Consider the following 18,336-nt stretch of genomic DNA (forward strand, 5'->3'; position numbering starts at 1 on the left):
CTTCTCCACTTCTCATTAAAGCAAAAATTTTCTCTAAAACACTAATTAGATGAACTTCTTATTTTTGCTTAAACACCTCCACCTTTCCAGTGAATGCAGGCTCACATGCTTTGCAAGACAGCCCTTAACCCTTCTGGATAATTATGGATGATAGGAAATTCTTATATTGACCTGAAATCAGCCTAATTTATACTGGCCATTCTGGTCTCTGTAATTATATAAAGTAAATATTACTTCCTCTTCCACATGAAAGCTCTTCAGGTGTTTGAACAAACCTATCACCATGCTCCATGTTGTTACTGAACTATGATTATCTAGAATAAATTGCTTTGTTTCCTCTTCTAGATCCATAACATCTTGCGTGCTTTCCCAAATATATTCAAATGATTAGTGCCCTTTAAAAGTGTCACTGCTTAGAGCTGATTAGAGAACTCTGGTGTGTTGGAACCATTACAGAGCACAGTGGAACTAGGCTCTTGCTCTGGACATCTGCTTCTAGCAAGAGTTTAGGATTATTTTAGCATCTTTCTTATCGCTAGTTACTGTTTACTTATTTTGACTGGAACATTCAGACCGTTTATATTTTATTTGCTTTTAAACATAACTTACCTATGTGCTTTATGTGCCTTTCAAAACATATTCAGGATTTAACTTTTAGTCATATTTGACATAAAAATTTATTCTATTTCAGAAAATCAGTATCCATTTTCAGTCTTGATTCTGGTATTCTGTGGACATTATTCATTCATTCCAGTTTCAGTCATCCACAGATTGGGCAGGCATGCAGTCTTGTCTTTGTGTCATAAACAAAAATGGTAAACATCCCATCTCTTGGTGCCAATCTCCCTCTCCTTCTGCCTAGGCTTTAGTCACTCTGGCTTTTTTTTTTTTTTTTTAACCTCAAAGTCACCATACTCCTTCCTATTTAGGCGCTTTCTATAACCTCTGCCTGGAATGTCCTCCCCTTGCCATGCCTCTATCCCTCTCTTCTCTGGCTAACTCTGACCGATAGCAAATCAAATGTTTGCCCAAGGACTTCTTCCCTGTCACAAGACTAGGTCAAGTCCCCCTTTTATAGGCTTTCAGTACCCTATACTTGTTTGGCTTAGCACTTATTATTTTGAAATTATGTATTTATTGGTGTGATTGTTGTCTCTTCCCCACTGAATCAGATGCTCCATGGTGGCAAGAACCCTGTTTCTTACACTCACTGTTGTATCCCCAGAACACAGCACAGTGCCAGGCACATGGTGCTTGTTGAATTTAATTTTTTAAAAGGCCATGTAACAGTGGCTCCCTAACACCAGTGTACAGCCTTTGGCTCCTGATGATTTTTTCACACATCTGGATTAGAACAAGAAAAATAAGGACCATAGTGTTACTGTATGTAGTATATGTCGGTGTGAAATTACTGCCTTCTTGGGAAGGACTTTTATTCTAGTATTATATCCTTCTATTTCCTAGGTTATAAGTTATTCTTTAAATTTTTGTTAAGTTTTAGGGATTTTTTTCATTTATTTTTGGAAAGTATCCTTACTTAGAATAGAAATAAATGTGCAACATCATGGTGCTTTGAGACTTTATTAGACTATGAAATCCAGAAATTACTAATGTTGAGTACTCTAGAGACCTCCTCTAAGCTAAAATCTTTGTTTCTCTTTGAATACGATTGCTATGAATCCATTTGGCTATATTTAAAGTATATAATTTTGCCTTCAGAGATGTTTTCTTAGTGGCCTGGATCTTCCTCAACAACTTCCTTTCATTTATCTCTGTAATACATATTTATCATTGCCAAGTAGGCTCAGATTCAAAACAGTAATTGTTGAGTTTTTCTCTTTAGAACAGTTGTACTTTTCCTATATTTAATGTGACTAAAAGAATAAACCTCAAATATAACACATTAAATTTGAATACAAAGCAAAATTTGCATATTTATGGTTACTGAGAACTCTTATTGTAAATGATTTTATATTTTAAAGTTATATATTTTAGAGTTATAACTTTTCATTTTTTTGATTAAATGATAAAGCAGGTTTCCTGACAAAATTTTTACTATAAATTGTTACTGTTTCACCTGCTTTATATGATATGAGTGTTAATTCAGGTGAAGTAAAATGATAGTCTTTGACATGTAAATAAAATGGAATTTCTTATAGGAGGGGGATCAGATTCTTTTTAATTTTAATGCTTTTTTCTTTTTCTAACTTCATTTTTTTTTTAAAGTCTAATATTAGCTTTGTGGCTTTATTAATTTAACCTCTCTGTGCTTGTTTCCTTAGCTATCTTGTTTCTTCATCTGTGAAATGGTTATCATGAGGATTTAAATGACTAAATTCATGAATATATATAAAGTACTTAGAAGATTGTGTTACACAGTAGAAGTGGTGAACGAATATTAGTTGATTTTACTATTATTAGTAGTGGTATTCGTATTGAATTGGGATTTCCTTATTCAGCTGTAGAATATATCAGGATACATAAATACTAAAAATTTATCTTATTTTCTATTTTAACCGTATCTCCGTGCTTAATATTTTGATAAATCATTATTTACCAAAGGAGAAAAAACTGTCTAGAATAAACACATCCAACTCTTCTCTAGCCACAATACATAGAATTATATCCTTCAAGACTTTAGAGTGATTATTAAATAAATGTTTTGTGATTAAATTTTAAGTCAATTCAGTAACTTATTGATCTACACTGATAGTAGATTATTAAAGTAGTGATCCAGCCTTTTAACTAAAATATCACCTTCATATTTAGAAAACAAGTTATATAAATTCGAAATTAAAAATACCTAGAGGAGGGACTTCCCTGGTGGCACAGTGGTTAAGAATCCGCCTGCCAGTGCGGGGGACATGGGTTCAAGCCCTCGCCCGGGAAGATCCCACATGCCCTGGAGCACCTAAGCCCGTGTGCCACAGCTCTTGAACCTGCGCTCTAGAGCTCATGAGCCACAACTACTGAGTTTGCGTGCCACGACTGCTGAAGCCTGCGTGCCTAGAACCCGTGCTCCACAACAAGAGAAGCCACCGCAATGAGAAACCCATGCACTGCAACGAAGAGTAGCCCCCGCTCGCCGCAACTAGAGAAAGCCTGCATGCAGCAACAAAGACCCAATGCAGCCAAAAATAATTAATTAATTAAAAAATAAATACCGGGCTTCCCTGGTGGCACAGTGGTTGAGAGTCCGCCTGCCGATGCAGGGGACACGGGTTCGTGCCCCGGTCCAGGAAGATCCCACATGCTGCGGAGCGGCTAGGCCCGTGAGCCATGGCCACTGAGCCTGCGCGTCCGGAAACTGTGCTCCGCAATGGGAGAGGCCACAACAGTGAGAGGCCCGCGTACTGCAAAGTAAATAAATAAATACCTAGAGGAGTTAAAAAGCAAAAGCACTTTTTTTTCTAAGCAGAAAATGTAACATAGTTGAATTAGCTAAAAAGTCTGTTTAATTTACATATATTTTACAATTAAAATTAAGTTGTACATTTATAAATAAAGTAATTCTACAATAAATTTTTTAACTGATCTATTTATATCATGATTATACATCACAGTATATCATAGCGTTAAAGAATATAAGCACTAGAATCTAAAAAACATGAGTTCAAATTTCACTTCAACCATTTACCAACTGTTTGTTTTTCATATAAATTTATTATTTAGTTTTGGCTGTGTTGGGTCTTCATTGCTGTGTCTGGGCTTTCCTTCTAGTTGCGGCGAGCAGGGGCTACTCTTTGTTGTGGTGCACAGGCTTCTCATTGCGGTGGCTTCTCTTGTTGCGGAGCACGGGCTCTAGGTGCATGGACTTCAGTAGTTGTGGCACGCAGGTCTCAGTAGTTGTGGCTTGCCAGCTCTAGAGCACAGGCTCAGTAGTTGTGGCACACAGGCTTAGTTGCTCCGCGGCATGTGGGATCTTCCCAGACCAGGGCTTCCTGCATTGGCAAGCGGATTCTTAACCACTGCGCCACCAGGGAAGTGCTACCAACTGTTTAACGTTTTTTGGGGGGCTGCGTTGGGTCTTCGTTGCTGCGCGTGGGCTTTCTCTAGTTGTGGCGAGCAGAGGTTACTCTTCGTCGTGGTGCGCGGTCTTCTCATTGCAGTGGCTTCTCTTGTTGCACGGTACGGGCTCTAGGCGTGCAGACTTCAGTAGTTGCAGTCCCCGGCCCCTAGAGTGCGCAAGCTTCAGTAGTTGCAGTGCATGGACTCAGTAGTTGTGGCATGCAGGCTCAGTAGTTGTGGCGTACAGGCTTAGTTGCTCCTTGGCATGTGGGATCTTCCTGGACCAGGGATCGAACCCGTGTCTCCTGCATTGGCAGGCGGATTCTTAACCACTGCACCACCAGGGAAGTCCCCAGCTGTTTAACTTTAGATAAGTCACTCAACTCTATTTCCTTATTTGTCAACTAGGAATATAATAATGCCTACCTCTTAGGGTTATTGTAAGAGATAAATGAGATAATATATGAAAGCCCTTAGTTTGGAGCCTGACATGGTAAGCAGTCAGGAAATGTTCTTAGGAAAATTATATGAGGTAAACAAACTTCCTATTCAATACAGTCACTTAAATGCCTCTGTGTGTGTGTGTAATGGTTTTTAACTTGGCAAAATTATAGGAATTCACCCTCCCAATAAGATAAATGAATCCTGTATTCTCATTTACCTGTATGATCTTTAAAAAATAGAACTGTAAATCTTTACTTTAAAATATAGTTGTTTAAATAAATTCCACCTTAGACTCATGTAAGTCTGTTGAGATCTCACTTAAAAGTATTCCTGTTTTGCTTTATTTTCTTGAAGGGATGGGTATGTTGCCATTTTTATATTACATGTAAAAGTAACTTTTATGTATATTTGACAGAAACGATGTGAAGCAACACTCTTTTTGGATTTCATAAGACATCATTTCATCATGGGACAGCAAATTTCGGATCAGACGCAGCTGGTTCTTAACAAGTTACCAGAAAAAGTAGCAAAACATGTCACATTGGTTCGAGAAAGTGGCTCCTTAACTTATGAAGAATTTCTTGGAAGAGTAGCAGAACTTAATGATGTGTAAGACTTGCTCTTTTTCATTTTATTTTCTCCCCTTGACATATTGCCCCAGTGTTATGACTGTCTGAGAGATAACCACACGTATTGGTTGGTAAGAGAATGTTTTCAGCAGCAGTTAGCAATTATTTATTGAGTACTATAAGACCTTCTATGTAGCTATCTAAAAATATGTCATAGGACTAAAAGAACAGAAGGAACTTAAAACTGAATTTTGACCACAGGTATGTAAATTGACCCTTGTTTGAAAGCACTGAAGGAGGTGCATAACAGAAGAGAATATACCAGTTAGTCATCTAGAGAAAGGCACCTAGGATGGTCAAAGGGCACTTCAGGTTTCTGAATATCAACCAATTCATCTAGTTAATAAATAAATCTTCTGTGTTTGTTCATTGAACCATTATTTTGCCGGAGAAATATATATATATATGGTAATAATTCATTTGTCATCACTGAAGAATAAGATATTTTGTTTATAAATATTTTCTAATTAGCTATCATGTTTACATCTCTACTTAACTCTTGAATAGGTTTCTAAGATGGAGTATAAACTTCTCTGCCTCCTTAGCACATCCAATAGAACAGCCTTCTCTTTGTGAATTATTCTTTATTAAATCAATTTTTATACTGATCTGTATAGAAGCTATTAAAATATACCGAGCTCTGTCCCTGAATGACCCCAGATTGTTATACTTTTAAAATATTCCATTTTTGTTTGTGTGTTCTCCCTTAGTGACAGGAGAGCAGATGTCACTTCTTTCTATTGAGTCTTCCTCTAGCAGCACCCATATCCGACTCTCTTTGTATATGTATCTTCTGTCTCCCTGGGGGTATAGTTATAACTTATTGGCATTGCCTTTTAAATGAGATCTTAAAGGTTCTTTCTTTAGTCTATTCAACTTAGCTAACGTTCACTGAGCCCATAGTATGTGCAAGGCACTCTGCTGACAGTCTGACATTTTAACTGAGGCCTAAAGTGATTACCTAAGTATCGATGGCAGATCCAGCTTTCCCCAAGTCTGAAGATCTTTCCACTATCCCATATTACCTCTCCTTAAACCCCAAAAAGGCCAAACAAAATCACCAAGCCGTTTGGAACCACTTAGTATATATAAATTTATATTATAGTCACTATTAATAGTTTAGGGTAAAATACATGAATGTACTCCTTAAGCTTTGCAATAACTGTATTGGATAAGAGACATATTATACTTGGCCATTTAGAACACATTAGATAAAGAGAAGGAAATGCAGTCTTTTTATGGACATGGCTGGAGTGTCCTGTTATTAGCCAGTCATGAAGAATAAAGCATTCTTAACTCTTAAAAGTTATCTTAGAAGATCATTTCTTTTAAGAACACTGAATTTCACTCATTAAAAACAGACAAACCAAAAAGAAGCCCTGTATAGATATATGGATGGATCCTGTGTAGATATATATATAAAAATGCATAGAAAATGAACTGGAAAGATATACACAGCTCTCTGGGGAGGTGATGGAAAAGGGGAGCAGAGAAGGGAAATTTTACCTTTTACTGTGTATATTTGTGTATTGTCTGATCTTTTATAATAAAAATGTAGTCATGGTTTTTAAAACTCTAGCATTTTACTTTGTTCTTTTTTTTTTTTTTTTTTTTAAAGATCATCCAAACGGTAGCATTTGAGGCATTACTTCTGAGACTGTATTCTTAAGGAATAAAATTCGATTGAGAATTTAATAGTATCATAAGAGTGGAATTTTTATGTATATTGTGTCAACTTTTTTGAAGAGTAATCAATGACATTTGCCATCCCTTTAGAGTCTTAGAACTTACATACAAAAAAACCTAGTCTCTTATATGAAATTTTGTTTTTTGGCCTAAAGATACTGGATAAAATGTGTGCTATGAAAACATCCTCAAGCTAAGCTTACTGTGTAATATAGAGGTGATGGTAAAAGAGTATCTCCCTTTTATTTATTAGCACAGAATGTTTCTGACTGGATTTGCTTCTTAAAACCAATTCACCTGGGTCAGAGTTGGAATTTCACAAGTTCAGTGCTGTCTGAGAACTATAAAGTTAAACCTACGCAAAAGACGCATGGCTTGATAGCTAGAAAACAGAACTGGGAACTGGCAGTACTACTTTCACTGGCAGACTTTGTTACCTAGGGCTAGTTACTTAATTTTCAATGGCCTCAATTTATTTAGCTGTAAGTTTCTTAGTTCTGACTGTGATATCCCCACTGGTGCTCAGAGAGAAATGTGAGTAATGATAAAAGGGAGCTGCAATACTTATGTCTTTGAACTGATTTAAATTGGCATTGATGCACGATATTGAGTTATCCTAAAAAGTGTTATATTTTTTATGTTAGTATCCTGTTGCTTTCTAAATCAGAATTACCCTGCTAGGGGAGGACAGTAAAGTTACATAAGCGTCTCAAAATCATTTGCTTCATCCAGTTTCAAATTATCTGTAAAAATTGTCTTCAAAGAGGTATATAAGTGTTGTTGCTTAAGGAAGGACTCAACCAAGATCAAGATTTTTTCACACTTTATATACATCTGAGGCACTAGTCAAAATATGGATAAATGAAACCAGCTAAATTTTTTCTTTAAGTACCTGATTCCTTGCACATGTTTTTCCTAGCTGTCTTTGTTAGAAATTTAAAGACCATTGAGATATATGAAAAAAATAGATTTATAAATATCATTCCACTATGCTTTCCACCTTGAAAATTAAATTGTATGTTTATAGTCATATAAAACATATGACTGTATTTTAAAAATCTAATTATTACAATCACCATTATTGTTATTTGTCTTTCTGTGTTTTCTTCACATTTCCTCCTCTGTCTTAAACTTTCTTGAATCTGGTTTCGTAGCTCCATTATTTTACGTGACTTTTCATAAAATTAACGAATGTGTTTACCTCTTTTCAGAACTGCTAAAGTGGCTTCTGGCCAGGAAAAACATCTTCTCTTTGAGGTACAACCTGGGTCTGATTCCTCTGCCTTTTGGAAAGTGGTTGTACGAGTAGTCTGTACCAAGGTGAGAGTGATAGAGATTTCCAACTCTGAGCTTAAATTATTTTGGTGATTAGAACCACATTTAATAGTATAATATAATACAGTGGAAATAAATGTTTATAATTTGGTTGTTATTAACATTTATTTGTAAAACCATATAAAACAGTTTTGATACTATTTTTGCCTTCCAGGTTAACTGTTTGAATTTCACTGGTTGTATAATTGCCATATAGCAGAGATTTATTTTTTAATTTAATTTATTTATTTTTGGCTGTGTTGGGTCTTCATAGCTGCATGCAGGCTTTCTCTAGTTGCGGCAAGCAGGGGCCACTCTTTGTTGCAGTGCAAGGGCTTCTAACTGCGGTGGCCTCTCCTGCTGTGGAGCACCGGCTCTAGGCACTCGGGCTTCAGCAGTTGCAGCATGCGGGCTCAGTAGTTGTGGCATACAGGCTTAGTTGCTTCATGGCATGTGGGATCTTCCCAGACCAGGTATTGAACCTGTGTCCCCTGCATTGGCAGGCGGATTCTTAACCATTGCACCACCAGGGAAGCCCCAGAAGAGGTTTTTATAATCAAGGAAAGTGGTAGTAAACGTTCATCCTTATCTTGTACCTCTCTTTTTGGAATTTAACTGACTGTGGAATCCTAAAGTAACACCCTACTTAGCTCTAAGATGACTTCTTAAAAATTAAGTGTCTCTTAGTTCATCTTTAAATTTTAGATAATAGAGTATATCAGCTGTGCTAAAAAATATGATGGCAGCTGTCATAGAGTATTAGGAAGCCTCATCCACTAATGGGTAGATTAGAATATGTGGTTCTTAACCTTTTTGAGGCCATAGAACTTTTGGTGAAATTAAAGGCATGAATTTTATTAAGCTTCCTCCTATCCCAACCCTTGCTCTAAAACACAATAAAATCACCATATGCATATAAACAATAAGTTGGGCATTCATGAATGCCTTTATTTCAACTCCTGATCAATCCATGAAGAACTCCTGGGTAAGGAGATTTTTTTCTTTTGTATCATGGACCCTGGATGTTACCCAAATAATATGTCACATTTCCCCAGTGGGTTGATTGCCACTACTATGCTATAAGTGGAGTAGGATTGATTGTGTTTAGTTGATCGAATTTGAAGGTCTAATTATTTAAGTAATAAAAGAACTTTAAAAAGGATTAGAGGAACAAAGACAGAGAGATCTTAATTCCAGACTTGGCTAAGTGCCTGAAGTTGAATGGCGCCTGTTAAAGTTTACAGTTGATTTAGAGAAAATATATAGTATAGTTTAATACCACTCAGCTGGGTCTATCAACACTGAACATTTGCTTATTGATTTTTTTTAAGTCCAAATGTCAAAAAGCACTTAACAGCTGCCAGAGAACCATCATTCAAAAATATTTTGCATTATTCATGACAGAGGTAGTTAATGTGATACAGTGTGGTGTGGGTAGCAGTGTAACTTTATATAGTGTATAATATGTCACAAATCATAGTAACAGAATACACACTGAAATACAGCTTGATCCAAGATCACATTTTGTTATTTATACTTAGATTACTGGGCTCAAAAACTGTATACCAGGGCTTCCCTGGTGGAGCAGTGGTTAAGAACCCCCTGCCAGTGCAGGGGACATGGGTTCGAGCCCTGGTCCAGAAAGATCCCACATGCCGCAGAGCAGCTAAGCCCGTGCACCACAACTACTGAGCCTGTGCTCTACAGCCCGTACACCACAACTACTGAAGCCCGCACGCCTAGAGCCCGTGCTCCACAATAAGAGAAGCCACCACAAGGAGAAGCCCACGCACCACAACGAAGAGTAGCCCCTGCTCACTGCAACTAGAGAAGGCCCGCACGCAGCAACAAAGACCCAACACAGCCAAAAATAAAAAACAAATAAATAAATTTATTTTTTTAAAAACTGTATACCAAACACATATTTTTCCATTTTCTGTTTGTTTTGGGGTTTATATTATATTTATATTACGTTCATAAGCGGTTTTTCACAGTGTTATAAATATGCATACTCCCAAAAGAACTTTGGGAATCTGCAACTTTTGAATTTGCAAAGGAATAAGGTAAAGAAGAAATGAAGAACTGTGCTTAAAACATGTAAAACCATTCAAATAGACTAAGTAAATCCCATACAGTACTCCCATCATCTTTGAGTTTACACTGCACATAATCTTTCAGGACTATTTGAAAGTCAACTTCAGAGGACACATGGGTGAATTTATAAGAACTCTAGTGACAAAGGTCATTTCTGAGAACTGTGCATTCTTTCTCCTTTTCTTGCTCTCTCTTCCACAGTAACCATCCAGCTGATCTTTTCAGTTTTATCTCTACTAGGTTTCACTTGAGTTTACTTGTAACACAAAGTTCACACTCTCAAGGAGACTGTAACTAATGCTCAGGCCCCTCTTTCTTCTCATCCAGATTACTTTAGATTCAGTGATTAATCTCCACGCCTTCAGACTCTTCTCCTAATTCCAATTTATTTATTTATTATTTTTTTAATAGATCTTTATTGGAGTATAATTGCTTCACAATACTGTTAGTTTCTGTTGCACAACAAAGCAAATCAGCCATATACATACACATGTCCCCATATCCCCTTCCTCTTGAGCCTCCCTCCCATCCTCCCTATCCCACCCCCATCGGTCATTACAAAGCACCGAGCCGATCTCCCTGTGCTATGCTGCTGCTTCCCACCAGCCAACTGTTTTACATTCAGTAGTGTATATATGTTGATGCTACTCTCTCTTCGCCCCAGCTTCACTCTCCCACCCCATTTCCTCAAGTCCATATTCTGTGTCTACCTCTTTATTCCTGCCCTGCAACTAGGTTCATCAGTACCTTTTTTTTTTTAGATTCCATATATATGCGTAGCATATGGTATTTGTTTTTCTCTTTCTGACTTATTTCATTCTGTATGATAGACTCTAGGTCCATCCACCTCACTACAAATAACTCAATTTCATTTCTTTTTATGGCTGAGTAATTATTCCATTGTATATATGTGCCACATCTTCTTTATCCATTCATCTGTCAATGGACATTTAGGTTGATTCCATGTCCTGTCTATTGTAAATAGAGCTGCAGTGAACATTATGGTACATGTCTCTTTTTTTTTTTTTTTTTTTTTTGCGGTACGCAGGCCTCTCACTGTTGGGGCCTCTCCCGTTGCGGAGCACAGCCTCCAGACGCGCAGGCTCAGCGGCCATGGCTCACAGGCCCAGCCACTCCACGGCATGTGGGATCTTCCCGGACCAGGGCATGAACCTGCGTCCCCTGCATCAGCAGGCAGACTATCAACCACTGCACCACCAGGGAAGCCCCATGTCTCTTTTTTTTTTTTTTTTTTTTTTTTTTTTTTTGCGGTACGCGGGCCTCTCACTGTTGTGGCTTCTCCCGTTGCGGAGCACAGGCTCTGGACGCGCAGGCTCAGCGGCCCCGGCTCACGGGCCCAGCCGCTCCGCGGCACGTGGGATCTTACCGGACCAGGGCACGAACCCGTGTCCCCTGCATCGGCAGGCGGACTCTCAACCACTGTGCCACCAGGGAAGCCCCCGTGTCTCTTTTTGAATTATGGTTTTCTCAGGGTACATGCTCAGTAGTGGGATTGCTGGGTCACATGGTAGTTCTATTTTTAGCTTTTTAAGGAACCTCCATACTGTTTTCCATAGTGGTTGTATCAATTTACATTCCCACCAACAGTGCAGGAAGGTTCCCTTTTCATCACACCCTTTTCAGCATTTATTGTTTCTAGATTTTTTGATAATGGCCATTCTGACCACTGTGAGGTGATACCTCATTGTAGTTTTGATTTGCATTTCTCTAGTAATTAGTGATGTTGAGCATCTTTTCATGTGCCTCTTGGCTATCTGTATGTCTGCCTTGGTGAAATGTCTCTTTAGGTCTTCTGCCCATTTTTTAACTGGATTGTTATTTTGATATTGAGCTCCATGAGCTGTTTGTATATTTTGGAGATTAATCCTTTGTCTGTTGTTTCATTGGCAAATATTTTCTCCCATTCTGAGTGTTGTCTTTTTGTCTTGTTTATGGTTTCCTTTGCTGTGCAAAAGCTTTAAGGTTAATTAAGTCCCATTTGTTTATTTTTGTTTTTATTTCCATTACTCTAGGAGGTGGGTCAAAAAAGATCTTGCTGTGGCTTATGTCAAAGAGTGTTTTTCCTATGTTTTCCTCCAAGAGGTTTATAGTGTCTGGTCTTACATTTAAGGCTTTAATCCATTTGGAGTTTATTTTTGTGTATGGTGTTAGGTAGTATTCTAATTTCATTTTTTTTTTTTTTCTTCTGTACATGGGCCTCTCACTGTTGTGGCCTCTCCTGCTGTGGAGCACAGGCTCCGGATGCACAAGCTCAGCGGCCATGGCTCACGGACCCAGCCGCTCCGCGGCATGTGGGATCTTCCCAGACCGGGGCACGAACCCGAGTCCCCTGCATCAGCAGGCAGACAATCAACCACTGCGCCACCAGGGAAGCCCTATAATTTCATTCTTTTACATGTAGCTGTCCAGTTTTCCCAGCACCACTTACTGAAGAGGCTGTCTTTTCTCCACTGTATGTTCTTGCCTCCTTGTCGTAAATTAGGTGCCCATATGTGCATGGGTTTATCTCTGGGCATTCTATCTTGTACCATTGATCTATATTTCTGGTTTTGTGCCACTACCATACTGTCTTGATTACTGTAGCTTTGTGGTATAGTTTGAAATCTGGAAGCCTCATTCCTCCAACTCCGTTTTTCTTTCTCAAGATTGCTTTGGCTATTTGGGGTCTTTTGTGTTTCCATACGAATTGTAAAATTTTTTGTTCTAATTCTGTGAAGAATGCCATTGGTAGTTTGTTAGGGATTGCATTGAATCTGTAGATTGCTTTGGGTAGTATAGCCATTTTCACATTATTGATTCTTCCAATCCAAGAACATGGTGTATTCCTCCATCTGTTTATGTCATCTTTGATTTCTTTCATCAGTGTTTTATAGTTTTCTGAGTACAAGTCTTTCACCTCCTTAGGCAGCTTTATTCCTAGGTATTTTATTTTTGTTGCAGTGGTAAATGGGAGTGTTTCCTTAATTTCTCTTTCTGATTTTTCATTGTCGGTGTATAAGAATGCCAGAGATTTCTGTGCATTGATTTTGTATCCTGCAACCTTAACAAATTCATTGATTAATTCTAGTAGTTTTCTGGTGGCATCTTTAGGATTTTCTATGTATAGTATCATGTCATCTGCAAACAGTGACAGTTTTACTTCTTCTTTTCCAATTTGTATTCCTTTTATTTCTTTTTCTTCTCTGACTGCTGTGGCTAGGACTTCCTAGACGATGTTGAATAGTAGCAGTGAGAATGGGCAACCTTGTCTTGTTCCTGATCTTAGAGGAAATGGTTTCATTTTTTTCACTTTTGGGAGTGATGTTGGCTGTGGGTTTGTCATATATGGCCTTTATTATGTTGAGGTAAGTTCCTTCTATGCTCATTTTCTGGATGGTTTTTATCATAAATGGGTGTTGAATTTTGTTGAAAGCTTTTCCTGCATCTATTGAGATTATCATATGGTTTTTATTACTTAATCTGTTAATGTGGTGTATTCCATTGATTGATTTGCATATATTGAAGAATCCTTGCATCCCTGGGATAAATCCCGCTTGATCTTGGTGTAGGATCCTTATAATGTGTTGTTGGATTCTGTTTGCTAGTATTTTGTTGAGGATTTTTGCATCTATGTTCATCAGTGATATTGGCCTGTAGTTTTCTTTTTTTGTGACATCTTTGTCTAGTTTTGGTATTAGGGTGATGGTGGCCTCATAGAATGAGTTTGGGAGTGTTCCTCCTTCTGCTATATTTTGGAAGAGTTTGAGAAGGATAGGTGTTAGCTCTTCTCTAAGTGTCTGGTAGAATTCACCTGTGAATCCCTCTGGTCCTGGGCTTTTGTTTATTGGAAGATTTTTGTGTGTGTGTGTGGTACGCAGGCCTCTCACTGCTGTGGCCTCTCCCGTCGCGGAGCACAGGCTCTGGACGCGCAGGCTCAGCGGCCATGGCTCACAGGCCCAGCCACTCCGCGGCATGTGGGATCTTCCTGGACCAGGGCACGAACTCGTGTCCCCTGCATCGGTAGGCAGACTCTCAACCACTGCGCCACCAGGGAAGCCCTATTGGAAGATTTTTAATCACAGTTTCAATTTCAGTGCTTGTGATTGGTCTGTTTATATTTTCTGTTTCTTCCTGCTTCAGTCTTGGAAAATTGTACCTTTCCAAGAATTTGTCCATTTCTTCATGGTTGTCCATTTTATTGGCACATAGTTGTTCGTAGTAGTCTCTTATAGTCCTTTGTATTTCTGCAGTGTCAGTTGTGATTTTTCCTTTTTCATTTCTAATTTTATTGATTTGCGTCCTCTCCCTTTTTTTCTTGATGAGTCTAACTAAGGGTTTATCAATTTTGTTTATCTTCTCAAAAAACCAGATTTTAGTTTTATTGATCTTTGCTATTGTTTTCTTCATTTTTATTTCATTTATTTCTGCTCTGATATTTATGATTTCTTTCCTTCTACTGACTTTGGGTTTTCTTTGTTATTCTTTCTCTAGTTGTTTTAAGTGTAGGGTTAGATTGTTTATTTGAGATTTTTCTTGTTTCTTGAGGTGAGATTGAATTGCTATAAACTTAGCAATTTCTTAGAACTGCTTTTGCTGCATCCCATAGGTTTTGGGGTGTCGTGTTTTCATTGTCATTTGTTTCTATGTATTTTTTAAATTTCTTCTTGGATTTCTTCAGTGACCTCTTGATTATGTAGTATCTCACTGTTTAGCCTCCATGTATTTGTGTTTTTTACAGTTTCTTTCCTGTAATTGATTTCCAACCTCATAGTGTTGTGGTCAGAAAAGATGCTTGATATGATTTCAGTTTTCTTAAATTTCCTGAGGCTTGATTTGTGGCCCAAAATGTGATCTGTCCTGGAGAATGTTATGTGCACTTGGGAAGAAAGTGTATTCTGCCACTTGCAGATGGAATGTCCTATAAATATCAATTAAATCTATCTGGTCTATTGTGTCATTTAAAGCTTGTGTTTCCTTATTTATTTTCTGTTTAGATGATCTGTCCATTGGTGTAAGTGGGGTGTTAAAGTCCCCTACTGTTATTGTGTTACTGTTGATTTACCCTTTTATGGTGGTTTTAGCATTTGCCTTATGTATTGAGGTACTCCTGTGTTGGGTGCATAAATATTTATAATTGTTACATTTTTTTCTTGGATTGATCCCTTGATCATTATGTAGTGTCCTTATCTCTTGTAACAGTCTTTATTTTAAAGTCTATTTTATCTGATACGAGTATTGCTACTCCAGCTTTCTTTTGATTTCCATTTGCATGGAATATCTTTTTCCATCCCTTCACTTTCAGTCTGTATGTATCCCTAGGTCTGAAGTGGGTCTCTTGTAGACAGCATATATATGGGTCTTGTTTTTGTATCCATTCAGCCAGTCTGTGTCTTTTGGTTGGGGCATTTAATCCATTTACATTAAAGGTTATCGACATGCATGTTCCTATTACCATTTTCTTAATTGTTTTGGGTTTGTTTTTGTGACTCTTTTTCTTCTCTTGTGTTTCCTGCTTAGAGAAGTTTCTTTAGCATTTGTTGTAAAGCTGGTTTGGTGGTGCTGAATTCTCTTAGGTTTTGCTTGTCTGAAAAAGCTTTTGATTTCTCCATCTAATCTGAATCAGATCCTTCTGGGTAGAGTAATCTTAACTGTAGGTGTTTCTCTTTCATCACTTTAAGTATATCCTTCCACTCCTTTCTGGCCTGCAAAGTTTCTGCTGAAAAATCAGCTGATAACCTTATGGGGACTCCTTTGTATGTTATTTTTTGTTTTTCCCTCGCTGCTTTTAATATTTTTTCTTTGAATTTAATTTTTGTTAGTTTGATTAATATGTGTCTTGGTGTGTTTTTCCTAGGGTTTATCCTGTATGGGACTCTCTGTGCTTCCTGGACTTGGATGACTATTTCCTTTCCCATGTTAGGGAAGTTTTCAACCATAATCTCTTCAAATATTTTCTCAGTCCCTTTCTTTTTCTCTTCTTCTTCTGGGACCCCTATACTTCGAATGTTGGTGCATTTAGTGTTATCCCAGAGGTCTCTGAGATTGCCTTCAATTCTTTTCATTCTTTTTTCCTTTATTCTGCTCCTTGGCAGTTACTTCCACCATTTTGTCTTCCAGCTCACTTATTCGTTCTTCTCCCTCAGTTATTCTGTTATTGATTCCTTCTAGTATTTTTCATTTCAGTTATCGTGTTGTTCATCTGTGTTTGTTTGTTCTTTAATTCTTCTAGATCTTTGTTAAACATTTCTTGTATTTTCTCAATCCATGCCTCCATTCTATTTCCAAGATTCTGGATCATCTTTATTATCATTACTGTGAATTCTTTTTCAGGTAAATTACCTATTTCCTGTTCATTTATTTGGTCTTGTAGCTTTTTTCCTTGCTCCTTCATCTGTGACATATTTTTTTTTTTAACATCTTTATTGGAGTATCATTGCTTTACAATGGTGTGTTAGTTTCTGCTTTATAACAAAGTGAATCAGCTATACATATACATGTGTAAAAATACGGAACGCTTTACGAATTTGCGTGTCATCCTTGCGCAGGGGCCATGCTAATGTTCTCTGTATCATTCCAATTTTAGTATATGTGCTGCCGAAGCGAGCACTGTGACATGTTTTTTTGCCATCTCATTTTTTTTTTTTTTTTTAATGAGTGGGGTTGTATTCCTGTCTTACTGGTTGTTTGGCCTGAGTCTTCCAACACTGGGGTTTATAGGCTATTGGCTAGAGCTGGGTCTTGCTGCCGAGATGAGGAACTCCATGAGACCTCGCTCCGATGAATATTCCCTGGGGTCTGAGGTTCTCTGTTAGCCAGCGGTTCAGACTCGGAGTTCCCACCACAGGAGCTTCAGCCTGACCCCAGGCTCATGAACCAAGATCCTGCCAGCCACCTGGGGTGGCAAAATAAAAAAAGAACAATAACAAAGTAAAAAATAAAATTAGACTAGGAAACTAACAGATATGCTAGGAAGAATATAAAAATGAAAATATAGATGACTCAACAACCAGAAGGTACATCAGTACCACAATAGTAAAAAAGAGGAGGGAGGAAAAGAAAAAAAAAGGGTGGGGGGAGGCCTTGGCTGTGGAGGGTGGGGCCTAAACATTGGTGAGGTTTGGGTGGTGGGCAGGGACAATGCTCAGGACCCACAGGGCTGGAAAAGGCCCTGTGGGCTGTGGGGGGGTGGAGCTGAGGCTCAAGGAACAGAAGGGGCCCAGGTGTGCCCCCCACCCCTGGTCTCAGAGGGCAGCAGACCTCACCTGGGAGCCCAGCAGGCTTCCTGGGCTCAAATGGGTGGGGCAAACGCCCTCTTCTCCTCTCCTCCGGTCTGGGAGGGCCCCTCCCACCTGCCTCTCCTGATCTCCTCTGGCCTCCCTCCTGTACCTCCAAGGACCCATGTGGCCTGGAGGGGATTTTGAGGGCAGGGGATCAGCCTGGGACCTCATCAGCCTCCCCGGGCCCGAATGGGCAGGGCAGTTGCCCCCCACTCCTTTCCCACTCTTCCCAGAGAGTCCCTCCCGCCTGCCTCTCCTGATCTCCCTGGCCTCAGGGGCACCAATCCTGTCTGGCCTCCACTTGTCCTCTTGCCTCAGTCCCCCATACGTCCTACCAATTCACTTTGGGGTTCCTCACATCTCCTTGGGCGTCAGAGTCTCCCACCATTGGCTGGCAGTCGCCCTAGTTGTGGGGAGACGCTAACCCCACGTCTTCCTACATCGCCATCTTGACTCCACCTCAGTTCTAGTTTATGATGCTGTGAGAATAACCTTTCTAAAGCACAGCTCTCATCAGATCACTTTTCTGTTTAAAATTCCTCAGCAATTCTTCCTTGGCTTCAAAATAGTCCCAACTCTTTGACCTGGCATTTGAGGCCCTCTACAATATGGCTCCAAGCTATCTTTTCTGTTTTACCACTGTCCCCTTTTGCAGTCACCAGGCTTAACTAATTTAAGGCTGTATAGCTGTTACTTTCCTATCTCGATGCCTCTGCTCACTGAGTTCCCTCATCTAGAATGTCCGTTCCTCTGTTGTTTAAATTGCCATCAGATACAAGTCACAAAAAAACCCTATTCCACCAGTTTAAACAAAAACAGTATTTATTTTCTCACTTATCAAGAAACCCTAATATAAAGTACCTCCTCGATTGGTTAATTCAAAG

General features: G+C 38.8%; 1 protein-coding gene and 1 non-coding gene across 4 annotated transcripts in view; one reads left to right on the top strand and one right to left on the bottom strand.

Moving 5' to 3' along the window:
• Positions 1-18,336, top strand: part of RNF141 (ring finger protein 141) — a 48,613-nt gene that overhangs the window by 13,098 nt on the left and 17,179 nt on the right. For all 3 annotated transcript variants that reach the window (XM_004279194.4, XM_049713592.1, XM_033404537.2), the window contains 2 exons: positions 4,868-5,061; positions 7,979-8,087. In XM_004279194.4, coding sequence (XP_004279242.1) covers positions 4,919-5,061; positions 7,979-8,087 — 252 coding nt within the window. In that variant the 5' untranslated portion in view covers positions 4,868-4,918. The remainder of the gene's footprint in view (positions 1-4,867; positions 5,062-7,978; positions 8,088-18,336) is intronic.
• Positions 16,676-16,782, bottom strand: LOC117196389 (U6 spliceosomal RNA). Its single transcript, XR_004476552.1, has one exon. It is a non-coding gene; the product is annotated as a U6 spliceosomal RNA (small nuclear RNA).

Source organism: Orcinus orca, chromosome 8 (assembly GCF_937001465.1).
Source record: "Orcinus orca chromosome 8, mOrcOrc1.1, whole genome shotgun sequence".
NCBI classification, from domain to species: Eukaryota; Metazoa; Chordata; class Mammalia; order Artiodactyla; family Delphinidae; genus Orcinus; species Orcinus orca.